The sequence below is a fragment of the Centroberyx affinis genome, unplaced genomic scaffold, assembly GCF_046629955.1.
Source record: "Centroberyx affinis isolate AG114_WGS23_722 - 3 ecotype Tasmania unplaced genomic scaffold, CSIRO-AGI_Caff_v1 ptg000126l_1, whole genome shotgun sequence".
Taxonomy (NCBI): Eukaryota; Metazoa; Chordata; class Actinopteri; order Beryciformes; family Berycidae; genus Centroberyx; species Centroberyx affinis.
This window is the reverse complement of record NW_027278827.1, coordinates 500,097-515,123: the sequence shown is the minus strand read 5'-3', so window position 1 is coordinate 515,123 and position 15,027 is coordinate 500,097. Positions and strand designations below refer to the sequence as shown.

At 44.2% G+C, this 15,027-nt stretch overlaps 1 protein-coding gene across 2 annotated transcripts in view; it reads left to right on the top strand.

The window, feature by feature from the left end:
- The first annotated feature begins 1,655 nt into the window (after window positions 1-1,655).
- Window positions 1,656-15,027, top strand: part of frmd4ba (FERM domain containing 4Ba) — a 45,479-nt gene continuing 32,107 nt past the window's right edge. The window contains exon 1 of one of the 2 annotated variants that reach the window (XM_071529444.1): window positions 1,656-1,840. In XM_071529444.1, the coding sequence (XP_071385545.1) occupies window positions 1,724-1,840 (117 nt within the window). In that variant the 5' untranslated portion in view covers window positions 1,656-1,723. Of the gene's footprint in view, window positions 1,841-8,661; window positions 8,728-15,027 lie in introns of those variants that run through there. The other variant, XM_071529459.1, reaches the window with a different exon arrangement.

The following is a 15,027-nucleotide window of genomic DNA, read 5'->3' as shown; positions in this document are numbered from 1 at the left end:
GCTAGCAGAAATCCTCACAAATGGGGGATGGGGGCCGTCCCTGGGGTGACTCATTTAGGCTTTGAAGAAAGCATTTTGCTCCAGTAACACACCAGTCCTTTGCCTAGACACAAAGGATCATCTTTTGTGTTCTGCTTTCTCCTCTCCTCCATGCGTATGCAAGGCTGAGATAGCTGTGGGATTGTCACCTTTTAGCTGCCACTTGGTTCAACTAGCTCACAGTGAACTGGACAGTTTTATCCCTCCCATTTCCTCACGCCTGCAGTTTCTATGGATTAGCGGGTGTTTCCATTGTTCAGCTTGCCATGACTCCACAACAATGTGGCACTCCTTTCCTTCCCCTTACAGTGTAGTCACTGGAAAATCTGCAGTGTGTCCAAAATGTTACATAAAATGTAGCCCTACTGACAAACTTGTATAAGCCCATCTCTATAATGTATATTCTCTGATTCTCTCAAGCGGTTTCAGTCTCAGTTCAAAGTGTAACTTTTCACCAGAGAGGTGCCAGAGAACTGATGAACCTTTTGAGTTCATGATGAATGTGTAACACAGAGCGGCCTCAGCTTCCTTTCACAGGCCCAGCCAGCCGTGAAATCAGAGGTCTGGATGTGGCTGATATTGTGCCCTTATATCACCCTACACCATCTCACACAGTGAAATTAACAGCATGCTAATTCAGAGAGGGAAAACAGACGATATCTGATTAAACAAATAGAAAATGCTGGTGTGTATTTTGTCTGTACCAACTGCATGGCCGTATTTTCCCACTAGGGGCCTCAAGTCAGTTCTATTGGTGATCCAGACTTGGCCAACTGTACTACTTTCTCATAAATGGCTGAGTGACCATGCCTGATCCATAAAGTAAGTGGATAACCCCAAGGATGAAGAATTTTAATAAAGACAGATTACTATTATTGTTATTATTATTATTATTATTATTATTATTATTATTATTATTATTATTATGAGTAGTAGTCATAGTAGTAGTAGTACTATTCAATGATGAATTGATTATTGCAATAAATTAAACTTATTAAAATAAAACAAATATTAACTTTTTACTACTACTATTATAATTATTAGTACTATTATTACTGGTAGTAATAGTGGTAATGGTAGTAGCTGAAGTAGTACATCAATAGTAGTACATCAGTACAACAATAGTAACAATAGTAACAATATAACAACAACAGCAGCAGCAGCAGCAACAACAACAACAACAACGACGACGATGATAATAATAATAATAATAATAATAACAACAATAAGAATAACTATAATAATAAGAAGAAGAAGAATAAGAATAATAATAATAATATAGTTATTGTTGTTGTTGTTTCTGTTAGTTTTGTTATATTTTATCTTATTTGATATTATTTTATTTAGCACAAAACACTACACCCTGCCGGCAGTAGTGTGTGTGTGTGTGTGTGTGTGTGTGTGTGTGTGTGTGTGTGTGTGTGTGTGTGTGTGTGTGTGTGTGTACGCAGCAGAGAGCGCTCTCCATTGGCCAGCTGCTGCGTGCTCAGCTCGGGCAGGGGCAGAGGGAAATTCATCTGTCCCATGAATTGGTGGAAGGTAGCAGAGAGGAGGCGGGGTGTGTGAATAGATGGGACTGTGGTGTGAGACAAGGTTATTCTGCCGCCTCGGCAGCTTCCCTTCCCGGACTTCCAGCCCGATCTGTGAGCCCGGAGCTCAGCCTTCAATCTAACATCTCTCTTTCATGACTTTCGTCTTTAAAGGAGAGAAGTGGATTTATTTGATTAACCCGGTGCCGGCCGAGACCCTCTGCTCACAAACAATAAGTGGAGTTCAGCCCGATCACAACAAAAGGACTAAGGTGAGAATTGTTTGATTGTCATTCAAACGTAGCCTATATGGACGCACTTGACATGTATTTTAACATAAAACAATAAGGTTTAGTAATCACCTGCAGCGTATTATTTCCAGCTCCCTTTGCTATAGGGCGCATTTTCCCTGCCCTTTTGGACTTTGTTATCTTGCATTTAACTGTTGCATTATGTCTATTATCTTAACCGGCACACTTTGTGCTCATTTGGTACTTTTAAACACGACTGTGTTTTGAATGGTGAATAAAGAGTACTGTACAGACCTGCAAAATGAGAATGCCATTCAGCATCATTTATTTTATTTCTACTAATTAAACCAAGACATTGCTCATTACTCTCTCATATTCCCAAGCCTACCATAAGCCTACATGTATAGGCTTTTTAGAATCTCTCTTGAGACTGCTGAGTGATGTCAGCTGGTTGTTGAATTGTTGACATGTCAATATGAATGTTGTTGCTGGTGAGAAACATGTGCTCAAGTTGTTAATGATTATTTGCACAGTCCAAGTGCAATGAAATGAGCATGTCAACACTTCAAATAATATACTTGTGATGGATGTTTTTATGACACCCTCTACTTTTCAAAGATCACTCTTTCTTTCTTTTCTGGCCTTAGTCAGCTAGACAGCTCTACTCTGTGTGAATATCCTGTTTCCTGGGCTACACAAACAATGGGAGAGAGCAAGCATGTGATATCCTGCATGGGTCTTGTGTCACCCCCGACCATTAAAACTGGATTGTAGGTGGTACTAGCATGAAACAAAACAGAATGCAATGAATAGTTTCAGAGGGAGTTGCAAAGTCCTGGATGGAAAAATAAAAAACATATATTACACATAACAGTAATGTGATTTGACAAAGTGAGAAGTCTTCTGCTGTACCTTTTTCAGTGGCAAGTCATCCACTCATAAGGTCCATATGTCATGGCTCATTTGCAGCCGGTGGATGACACAGCGGGTCTGGCTTGAGGAAAGCCAGTGGCATTAAGTTTGTCACTGATATAGAACAAAAGCACAGGACTGGTTTGTAAAGGGGACAATATTGAATTTGGGCCTCATGAGAGCAACATGTGCTCTCTCTCTCTCTCTCTATCTCTCTCTCTATCTCTCTCTCACACACACACACACTCACACACACACACACACAGTACAGCCTCGTGGCCTCCAAAAGTACACAGACACACAAACTGCAAAGGCAGCGCGGCATTGTGTTGACTTTGGTCTAGGATGTTCAGTTGCTTTTAATGGGGTCAGCGCTTCCAATTCAATAAAGCTATTAACTGTCACAGAAGATTCCAACGCTGCGGCTCGGCCAGCGCAGATAGGAGTTATTTGCCAATCAGGGTACATTAACGTCCTCGTCCATACGCAGCAGTCTCTGAAAGGGTAAACAGGATTAGACACAGGACTCTCTCTGTCCAGGAAAGCAAACTGCGGAGCCTTGCAGAGGTGACGCCACATCCAGCCAGCCTGGGACTGTGAACGGTGCTAATGGCATTTTCCCACCTCTCCTCAAAGCCCCTGTTTTGTCTTTAAAATTGTTCATCAGCAGTTTTGGTGTTTTTCCCACACGTCTTCATGTTAACGTTCTTTATGTACGTTCGAACGAGAGGATTGGCAGTTATGTGATACTGTGGTCACGCAGGTTCATACCGTTCAATTCCTCTGCCAGAAACAAGTTTTCCTGCTAAACAGGTTCTGACAAGTGATTTCCTCACCACAGACAATACATCAAACTCTTGATTGAACACAAATACTTTTGCCAGGCGAGAATGGAAATGAAAATTAATAGCAATGATAGAAAATAGAAAAAAAAGAGTGTCTGCTGTAGGAAGTTCCAGTAAGTTAATTCAATGCATTCTACTTTTTGTAGCAGGTTGTAGTATCAGTTTACTTGCAGTTTTGCTTTAAAGTAATAATCCACAACAGTTTCATATTCATTTACTGTTCTAAACACCTGGTGCCTGGTAGCTTTTTCCCGGGAAAAATCCTCTGCTACACAGGAAGTGATGCTTTTTATGTTTCCTGCAGCAACAACAGTGGTTTTGTTTGGCATAATTAGAAGCAGAACTGGGTAGTTAGCGTGAGCAGTGATAGCCACCATGACTGAACAGACAAAGAAAAGAGCGACACCTACAGAAACTCCATCAACAGAAAATCCAAGGAAAAGGGCAAAGTCACAGTACTGGTCACACTGTTTGATTGACAGGTGATCTCTGGGAAGAGCAGTGCAGAGACACCTAACCTCCAAAGATGTCACCAGAAAAACACAGATATCGCGGATTACCACTGTAATATATGTAAACAGGCCCGCTACCCTTGCTGCTCGAGTTAATTGCTATGAGACCTAATGTACTGTAGGTTCGAGCATCAGAGCGTTTCTAGTCAATGTGTGTTTGTGGGTCAACAGTAATCTATAGGCTTAGCAGTGGAAATCAATTCAGATCCCCATCCAGAGGGGACATCTGAGGTAAGAAGTGGTGGTAAAGAATTAAGAAGAGGCCCAGTTTGATGGATGTGTCAGCGGTGTGTTTGTGGTGGAGGTTTAAGAGAATATAAGATTTAGTCCTATTTGTTCTGTTTGTTAGACAGCAGTATTTATGACCTCAGTGTTCCCAGTAACGCAACCGCTGCAGACATGGTTCACACCGTCAGTCGTGTCAACAGGAATCTGTTCCTCATTGGCGGTGAACCAACACAGAAGTGCACAGGCAATACATGTCTTTGCCCTTTTTCCTTGTTTCATGTCTGCTTTTGTCCCCACAGACAGGACATCCTGTGTAAAACAAACAGTCTGGGTCCCATTTTCACATGCAAAACACAGGCGACGTGGAACATCCCACAGTCGCTGTATGCTCAAAGATTTACGATTGCCATGCATGAGTTTTACGAAAAATAACACGAATACAAAGAGTTTTACTAGACAAAGATACTTTTTTCTTTTGTTTGCTTTCTGAGTGGCTGTGCTTTTTGTTTGATGTGGGTCTGGTTTGAATAATGACGTTTAGCGGCATATATACCTCCCGCTCAGTGTTGGCCTGTTTGTTTCCCTTCAGAATAATGCAGAAAACAGTCGCATCAAGCCCGGAGAGAGACTCTCAGCTGGTTGCCAGTTCCTCTGGGAGCCAGTTTCCATATCATTTAGATGAAAGAGACTGCATTAAGACAAGCTCCAATCTGTTTAAGGAGAGAGGCTTGGCAGTTTATGGACAAATTCCCCTCAAAATGCAATCCTTTCCGTATGAATTATTTAGAGGATGGACACGCGGATGGATTTATAGATTACCCATCTGTAGCAGTGGCCATTGACTGGGGCACTTCACAGTAAATGCCCTGTTTCCCAGGGGAATATTAGGGGAATATTGGTCACAATTCCAACAGTGCAGGGTACAAAAACCTGCAGAAACTGGACAATACATCAGCATTTACCCATCGTGAAGACAGCTGTTTATGGAAAAGATGGATAGAAAGCAATTAATTAATAATTAAATTATTATTTAGTAATTTATGTTTCATACTCGATCAGCAGTCTTCATCCCTGTTTTATGATACCTGGACGTTGTTAATATTTTAACCATAAGGATTATCTTCTTCGCTCTTTCAAATGACCTTGGATAATATTCAGCAAATTATGATGACACTATTGATAAATGGTTTGTGACAGAATCTTGACAACAGTGAAAATGAAAACCAGTGAAATCTTCACACACACATGCTTTGTAGTGGTAGGATGCTGGATTTCCAATTGGAAGCTTTTTTGTTTGTGACTTCCCTATTGGTTACAACAAACCCAGAAATGTACATGATTATGACAATAGGTAAAATAGATGAGATAGGAAGTTGAAGGTAAGTTCCTCGACCTTCTGTCATTGATACCGATGCCCCTTACCAGTAATGTTTATCTTCCCAGCAGTACCAAATATGTTCATGTTAGAGCTTCTTAAGTAGGGATGTTAGACTGACATAAATCTTTATGACATAAATTCAGAGTGTACCTCATAGTAAGTGGTGTTAAACTGATGGCTAAAAGTTACAGTATAGGAGGATAGGTTTTTTTTTTAAGGAAAAAAACAGATAAATGCATTTATGAAAACTGATTTTTGTTTATAATGGCTGACTGGAGGTCCTAGTTTACCCACCTTTTTATTTACCATGACAACACTGTTCATAAGACTCCCAACATCGCGGCCAAAATTAATTCAGGCGCTGCTGTGTGTTATGGCGCAGGTGAGAAGGTGAAAAGTGGATCTGGTTTGTGGGGCCCAGGGAGGGGGAGATGGCTCTATCTGCATCCAGCAGGATTGGCACGGCACTTCCAAGCCCGCCTCCTGGTGGGTTCATTACCGCGGGCAGCGCTGTTGTTGTGGAGGGAGACGTGAACCACGGGCCGTAATTCCCCATACAGATCTAACAGCAGCGGCAGCGTTGCACTCCGGAGCGGTGCATCCCTTCCTTTTGTTTACGCTGGTACTCCTCCTCCGTGTCTCTCAGACACGGGGTGGAATTGCTGTGAGGCTGAGAAAATGAAAATAACAACAAAGCAAAGCCCTTCCTACCACCTTTTCCATGTGGCTGGCTGCGGAGATGCTACTGTTGTAGTTGTTGAGGAGGGAAGAAGGGGGGGCGGTGAATCTCCCTGTAATTATGCTGCCTGTGTGCTTCTCTCTATCCATCCATCTCTCTCTCTCTCTCTTGTAATCACCCTCCATTTCTTGCTATTTTCCTGTCAAACACACACCGCAAAGGCACACACACACACACACACACACACACCAGGAGTGCTGTGAGGTGATTATTTAGAGGGGATGTTTGAAAGCCTGAATGATCATGACCAATAAGAGACTCCCTACACAAGGGGGGGAAAGGGTGGGGGCGGGGGGGGGGTTGAACTGAAAGGGCCCGAGCTGCTATTATTTCCCTCCCAGGCGCAAATATAGAGAGGTACATGGTGTCGAGTGTGGAGAGGGAAGCAGCCGTGCTCCCGGAGCAGACGAGCCCCGCAGCCTCGCATCCACAGTGATCAATACTGCTCGGCGGTTAAAAACCCCATGTGAGCGCTTCACACGTTTAGTGCCAGAGGGCTGCTGAACAGAGGCATGGTGAAGAGACGCACCAGAGACCTCTATGTGAATATGTGATATACCAGGAGTCTAAACAAACCCCCCCTTCCCCCGATCTCTCATCTCAAGCCTAAAGTGATTTCCTGGCTGTTTTTATTGAGTCGGAGCGCAAGATTATTATTCTCGCTTCGAGCCTTGGAGTGCAAATTTTGGTCGCTAATGCTGCTGGTAGATTTACTGTGCAGGTGTCAGTCGGGTGTTATGTGGCAGACAGTGGCGCGGTTATAGGTGCTCTCCCATTAGAGCTTAGCATTCATCATTAATGGAGTGTTATGTGAGCCCCTTCTTTTGCTGGGTTAATACTGGAGACCCCCATCCCCCACCAACACTTAAAGATACTCGCACACATGCACAGACACACACACAGACACAGACACAGACACACACACACACACACACACACACACAGAGTGGCACCCAGACACCACTCACCACCCCACTCAGATCCCCTGTAGTTTTAGAAAGCAGTCATCCAGCTGCAGTCACCTTCACCACTGCAGCCTAAGAGGAGGAAGAAGAGGTGGAGGAGGAGGAGGAGGGAAGTCATTATCACCTGCCCTGTGGACCAGAACCAAGCACCCTGCTGCTCCGATCTGAGATGTGTCACAGGGACAGAGGGCTATCGAAAAAGACCGCACCTTACCAATGAACAGAGAGCACAGCGATACAGAGGAAAAATGAAGCTGTCTGGCTTTGGTGATACAATGAGAAGGAAACTCTGTCTGACAAAACCCTCTAATTCAATAGAAAAGGGCTTTCTTTTGATCTGGAGGTCTTGTCTATGTTGCATTGTGCTGTTAAGAGGCTCGGCCTCTTCCTGTTGGATTAATACAAGGGATATCCTATGAGCATGACTGTAGGTATACCCTTTCACCTACTATACTCTATTGTAGCAGCGGCACACACGGCTCAAATAGCCGGACTGTTCACAGTAGCGGGGCCCCCTCGTGTCAGCATTTATAAAGACAATAAGTAAAGGTGTCCATCAGCAACATTAGTCCCTCACAGCTCCATCGCCACAGCCTGTTACCTCGTATGATGTTACCCTTTAGTCACAATCAATCAATGGCATCGGCTAGCAGGGCAAATGAATGATGTCAGTCAGGCCAGTGTTGAGTGCAGTCGGTGATAATGTGACCTGGACATGGGGAGAAAGCTGATATGGTGGCAGTGTGTGCAGGGTTCCTATAAGCAAGGTGGGTGTAGTATAAGCAGAGTTGTAACAGGTGTCAGCCACTCTGTGTGGGAAGGTAATACTCATTGTCCCCAGGGCAAGGCAATAGAAAATGGGGCTTACCGTGAGGAAAATTAATGGCCTTGTTAGTATTGGAGAAATGACTTGCTTGAACACCTGAGGATTTGACTTCCAGCCCGATGCTGCTCAGATATGTCTATTTGACAGATTGGAGGTTTAGTTCTACAAACCCGAGCTGCTCTGGAGGAATCATTTCATACATCAGACCGGTGTAACGCGTCATAAAAAGAAGCCGACCATTTCCACACCCGCTCTGGGGGGAAAACAAATGCATTTCCTTATACTTCGTAGGCGCTAAATCGCTAAGACTGGAGTCTGTCTAGCCTCAACTCACCAGAGCCTCAACTCAACAGCATTTTGCATAAAGAGATTGGTGAAGAATTTGTGGGATTCCAGAGATCAGTCATTTTTCATCTTGGTGGCTATGTGAATTTGTATTGGATGAAAATGAAAACCATATGGAGCCACATGAAGAGAGTTTTGCCTGTTTTGCTGTATCGTGGGTGAGGTTGTGTAGCGTGGCACTGGATTACCACAGTCCCCACGATTTTTTTTAAACATCTGACTGACTGACTGAAATTACCAGTGTGCGTGGGTAAAATCTAATTACTGACATCCTTGGGCTTTATGCTTTACAGTCCATTTAGGTAACAATGCTCTGAATACTGACAGGGTAAAACTACTATAAGAGTGCCAACATTAGCAAGCAGCATTGGTAAATGGACAGCAGCCAACACTGTGAAATGAAGTGAAGCATTTCACTGACAGTAGATGTCAGGTATGGTAATTCAGCTGATAGTGCTAGTTGGAGATCCAGTCTGACAAGAGTAAATGTGTAGGGAGAAAATCTGGCTGCTTAGTAAAGTCACTGCACCAGTTCTCTGGCAGGAGACTGAAGGGACATGCTTAGAGATGGATTCATTTGAGCTTTTGAATAATGGAAACACTTAATGGCAGGCAGGGTTGTGAAATTAAATGACCTCATGCCATACTCTAAAGTTTCAATATGCAGACTAATCTGGCTGTATTGACGGCAACATTTAATATTGTGATCTACGGTGCTTATCGTTTGTTTACCCCCAAAAGAGGCAGGGATGTGATGCATGTCTAAAATACCTGTATGTGCCAGGCTGGTGTATTGGTTGAGTTGAACCTCAAGGGGCAGAGCCAAAGAACCACAAGCCACAATGAAAAGATTGAGCAGCGCACATTTAACAACTGAAATTTGCAGATTGTCTCTTCTGTGGTAGCCTACTTGATGCACACACACAACAACAGCTGGCTTTGAGGAGCACAAATCTAAAGACCATAGACCATATAAAAAGACTGAGAATAAGCAGATGCAGTTCTCTCACGAGAATTAATTTTTCTGCAATATGTTCGTACCAAAACAAACATGGAGCCCATACATGCTTGCAACAATTGTGGTTTGTGCTGCGAGTTGCATGGAAAAAGAAGAAACTCTGGTAAAAAATATAAATATATATACTGTATATATAATAATATGTAATATATTAAAAAATCGGAACAAATTTTTTTCATTCATTCATGACCGTAGAAGATCAGCAGGATAGCCAACTAGCTTACCTATGAGGCTAGCATGGCTAGTTTGAACCTGGAAGGTAAGCTAGGCTAACTAGCTAACTAGGCTTCATAATATTAGTTTCCTCCTCTCTTACCTCTTGCCTTTTTACTGCATGCCATGGGTTTCAGTTAAATGTAAAACTGTGGTTCTTTGGCTCCGCCCACTGAGGCTTAATTTAACCAATGAGACTATTTCTGCCTGCAGAGCAGCTCTGAAATGTTTGCATGACTAAGACTCCAATCTGTGTCTATTTGTTCACATTTGGTACCTTTGGCAATAAAATACTGAATAACTTTGAGATATGTTTTCCATCCACTGTATAGCAGATGCATGGTTCAAACCAGGGAGGAGAGATTTCATTTCTGTACTCTTGCGGGACAGAAATGTGTAAACAGTCAAAGTATTGAATTAGAAGTTCTAGCTGTAGTAAAGCAGGAACAGATGCTGCACTCTGAGTCCCTTTGCTCTCTGATACACAGTTATAAATCCCCATTTGACTCCCTGTGAACTCACCTTCCTTCAGATCATTGCACCTCTTGAAATTGCTCTGACAGAGCTGGAACCTGAGAGAGCTTTCAGCCCGCCGGGAGAGACTTTGTATTTCCTACAGTGGGACAAAAATAGAGGTTTTCTGCCATATTGGTGGCTTAATACTGACAGGGCAGTGGCAAGTAATCCTCTGAGACCGCTCTCTGTGTCTGCAAGTGCTGTCTACTTGTGCCACAGGTTCTGCAATGTGTCTTTGCAGCAGAGTGACTGGTAAAGTGCAGTTTTCAACATACTTCTGGATCCGACGGGATTCCTTGTGTGTTTCGTCTGCCCAGATAAAGCCATGTAACTGATCTGATTATGTAGTTTAGTAAATTGGATTGACAGCGATAAGCCAGAGTGTCTCATTACATCATACAACAGTGGCTATCAAACACCAAAATTCCTCTAATTGGTGATCTTATCTCCAAAATGGATTCAGACACTTCAGCATGTCTGAGTAAATGACACGGTTTAACTGAAGGGAACTGTAACCCTTCTAGGGGTTTTTAGTATTCATGACTCTACATACAGTATGTATGTACAGACACAGTTACTGGTATTGGATAAAATCAGGTTAAACTAGTGTATTGGTGTCAAAGAATTCCCTCAGTGCTAAAATCAAGAGGGAGAGAAATCAAAACAAAGTTAATTGATTTCTGCTGTTTTTCACAGATACGATGTTAAAACTCTCTGGTGAAGCAAAATGGATCATGTTTTTTTTCCAATGCGCCCACACTAGTGGTCTAATTCTACTTTGATCCGTGAAAGTAATGGAGCCGATTGCTGTTTGGTATTATGATATTGGCTGATGCTTAAAGTTTAGTATCAGGTTCAATTTCCGCAGTGAAAAAATGGCATGTGAGCTTGTGTACTGGGCAGTTTGACATGAACAGTGACCTTTTTTTTCTGGCTCCCCGCACACCCTCCCATGGGCACCGTTCAAATAATAGATGGAAATTGGGCACATGATGGTGGTAATTCGTTTATGTTTGTCCAGGGTTGTAATTCATCTGAATTTACAGAGCAAGGACAATGTAATTTCCCAACATCGCTCCGAATGGAAAGGGCACACACTTGTTTGTCAAGGGACGTGCGTGGCACAGAATGTGCTAATGCCTCTCCACACGGCTCTGCTCACAAGAGAGGAAGCGCATGCGAAGGTGCTCTGAAGCACATGTGAACTCTTGACGGTTTGTTGTCCAGATGATTCACAGAATTCATAAAAGATGAATGAAAACGGGAAACATGCTGACGCTCTGTAAACATCTGATGCTTGGCTCCTCGTTGGTACATCTGCAACCCACTTCTTTCACACATTTATCACTTGTTTCAGCCAAATAACCAGTACATGACAAGTCTTAGACACATCGTCAGAAACCGTACATGTTGAAATCATGCTCTGATTTTTTTTTTCTCTCTCTCCCTGTGATAATTTCAATCCCCTCATCCGCCTCGAGGCTCATTACAGCCCCTCTCTGGTGTCCCCTCCCCTCCCCTCCCCCCTCCCCTGCTTCATCTCTATTGCCTTCTCTTTGTCTCTGTCTGGACGCCTGTGGAGATGTTAAGAGAGAGGCCATTCATATCCTCCATCTTCTCGAGCATGATATTGAAAACCAGTGACTTGGGCTCTTTATGCTCTCCCCTCTAAGAATTGCCTCGGCCAAATCCGGGCACCCATAATCCCCTGGGGGCAAAATTTTGACAGCGTGCGGCTGCTGGCTGACACCGCGGCCTCTGTCCCCGTCATGCCTCCCCCCCACCCCCCCTTCCACATCCCCCTCTGACCTCCTTGTCTTCATAGCATCTGGGTTATACACACACATGGTTTTGTCACGGCCCGCGGGCTCCCATGTGCAACCCCCCCCCCCCCCCCCCCCCCGAGCGCCGTCCCGTACAGCGAGAGGAGCTGGCTCCGAATCCCCGGCCCGAAAAACAAGACGAGCCAACGGGCCGATGGTGGCAGACTGAAGCCCCCGGGGCCGTCGCTTCACTCCTCCGCTCCTTTTCTCTCTCTCCGCCCCTCCCGCCGGGCCACACAAAGCCGGGACCTGACTGTACCGCCGAAACACACACAAAAAACCTTTTCTTTCTCCCCATTCATTCGCCAACTGGAGCTTTATCACGTGGCTTTTAATTGGGTGTAGTTGAGATGTCTGGTGGTCTTCAACAGATGCGGCGACAATTTCAGTCGAGATGTATAATGGGGAGCTCTCGCGCTACGGACACGGTTGTTAAATTTGTAGGCCTCGAGGATAGACATGGTTTCAAATCCGGAGCTGCTTTTCTGTTGATTTAATGCTGGCAGTGAAGGACGTGCCACCAGTCTGTGTAGCGGGACACTCAACAAAGCCAGATCATAGGGAATACGTGATATTTCATTTTTGTAGACACTCGTACACATGAGGCAGGCAGCGGCAAAGCCCGCGCGAAGGCAGCACACATACGCTATGCATGACCGGAGACGATTCACTTTCATGTTTTATGAGACGATATTTGAATCCATTCATGTATGATTTATGATGACAAATCACGCTCCTATTGAGTTTCATGATTCCTGACAGCCTCGTCCACCTGCTCCACTTCTAAGCAGAGGTGACAGCCAGGGAGCTGTAGCTGGATAAGGGAGGGCAAGGTGTGAGGCAAGGGCAGTAGAACTGGGAGAAGAGTGTGAGCGCTGGGCCATCCGGCGTGTGTGTGTGTGTGTGTGTGTGTGTGTGTACTGTACAGTATGTGTTCTGCTCGGCCTGTCAGCTGCAGTCTCTGTATGTGGCTTCGTCAGCTGTAGGCCGGTGTGGATGACAGCTGCTTCCCTGCCCTGCTCGGGCTCTGCTACGTTCAGTGGGAGGCCTTCCCCTTTTAGACAATTAATCTACCACTTACTGTACATGGTAATTGCCATCCCATTGAAATGAGCCTGGGACGGGGAGCCGTGATGATCTTGGCAGCGCGGCCGCCCCTGTCATGCCCCGCCTTGTATTCTCAACAGAGCCAGGCCTATTAATACTGAACTTCTGGGACTGAACAGAGGACGGGGCTAAATTGTAACAGGCAGCCAGTCCTTATTCTCATTTAACTTTCAGTCCCCAGCATTGCGAGTTAAATGAGAGCCTCACATTAGGAGGAAAGGCACGGCATTGGCGTATAGGTAATAGCGAGGCCCTCTGGCTAGGGCATAATTTACCACACAATTTCCAGCACTAAATGTATTTCCTCTTTTGGTCCCCAAGGGTGGCGTGGCGGTCGACTGGTATTTCCCCATCTGCTGGCTATAAAGGGGCATTGCAGCGTGAACTCTAAAACGGTGTCAGCCACCGTTGCTCTTGCACGACAATTGATTGTACTCCGCCTGAAGCGAAAGAAAGCACAAGAATACCTTGACAAGTGGGCTGCTGGAGTCGTGAAGAAAAAAAGGAGCCTTGAAATAAGCAGAGTCTTGTGCGCAGCATATGACTCGGGTAGTGAAATGTTTACTGGAGTGACATCGGGGGGGGGGGGGGGGGGGGGGGGGGGGCTGCCGGTGTGAGGTCATGCTGTTTACGGTCGTGGTGCCAGGCTGGAGACAGGGAGAGGAGGATTGATATATGACACTTACCCAGCCAATGGAAGATGCCTGTGAAAAAAAACAAAAAACATCACCTGAAGGAGCATTTCACCCCACAAAACAAGCTGACATATTTTATTCATATATCCCAAAATTGAAAACACAGCTCTTTTGGCTTGAGAGTTGGAAGTTTTTGAGTGTGGAATTGTCCATGTGACAAATGTGGGGGTTACTGTATGAAAAATACAGTTTTGAGGTTATTTGAGATTGATTCATATAGAGGATATAGAGGATTTATATACATGTATTTTTGAAATGCACCTTTAAAGGCAACAAGATAATAACAAGATGAAGTAATTTATTGGAATTGATGTGGGGGATTTTCCACCCTGGCTCTGGACAGCTGGAGTTGTGTCTTTTCAGTCGGACTACTGAGACATGGATAGACTGCTTACTTCTTTAAGAGTTAGTGCAGACAGGCAATTCTCACTTTGCCCCGGGACGCCCTCTCTCTCTCTCTGTCTCTCTGTCTCTCTCTGTCTCTCTCTCTGTCTCTCCCTCTGTGTGTCTCTCTCTCCCCACCTACATCTTCACCTCACCGAAACCCTATTATAGAGCATGGATATCAGCTGGGATTATCTGCTGCCTGCGGGCATTTTTGTGTTTGTGTCTGTGTGTGTGTGTGTGTGTGTACGTGTGTACATGTGCGTAACTCTCAATGGAGACGACGCCTGCATGCTCCAGTGTTGTGAAAACACTCTTAGTATTTTCTTACTCTGGAAGGAGTCGTCTGACTACGCTGCAAAAAGCATTTTAAAAATATCCATCTTAACAAGTCTTTTCATCTATTTTGGAGTCTTAAAAATTGTATTTTTCTTAAAAACAAGTGGGAAAAAAAAATCTGCCAATGGGGTCAAATTGTTTCACGAAAGCAACATTTTCTTGATCCTAGTGGAGTGAAAATCTGCCTTATTGTTTTAAGATGTCCTTGATTCTATGGAAAATTCCTGAAAGTGAAACTGCATTGGAAACAAGTGGAATTATCTCACTCATGTTGGCAGAATTTGTCACTTGTTTCAAGAAAAATAAGCTTTCAACAACTGAATATAAGACTAAATGACTTGTTAAGATGACTGTTTTTTTGAA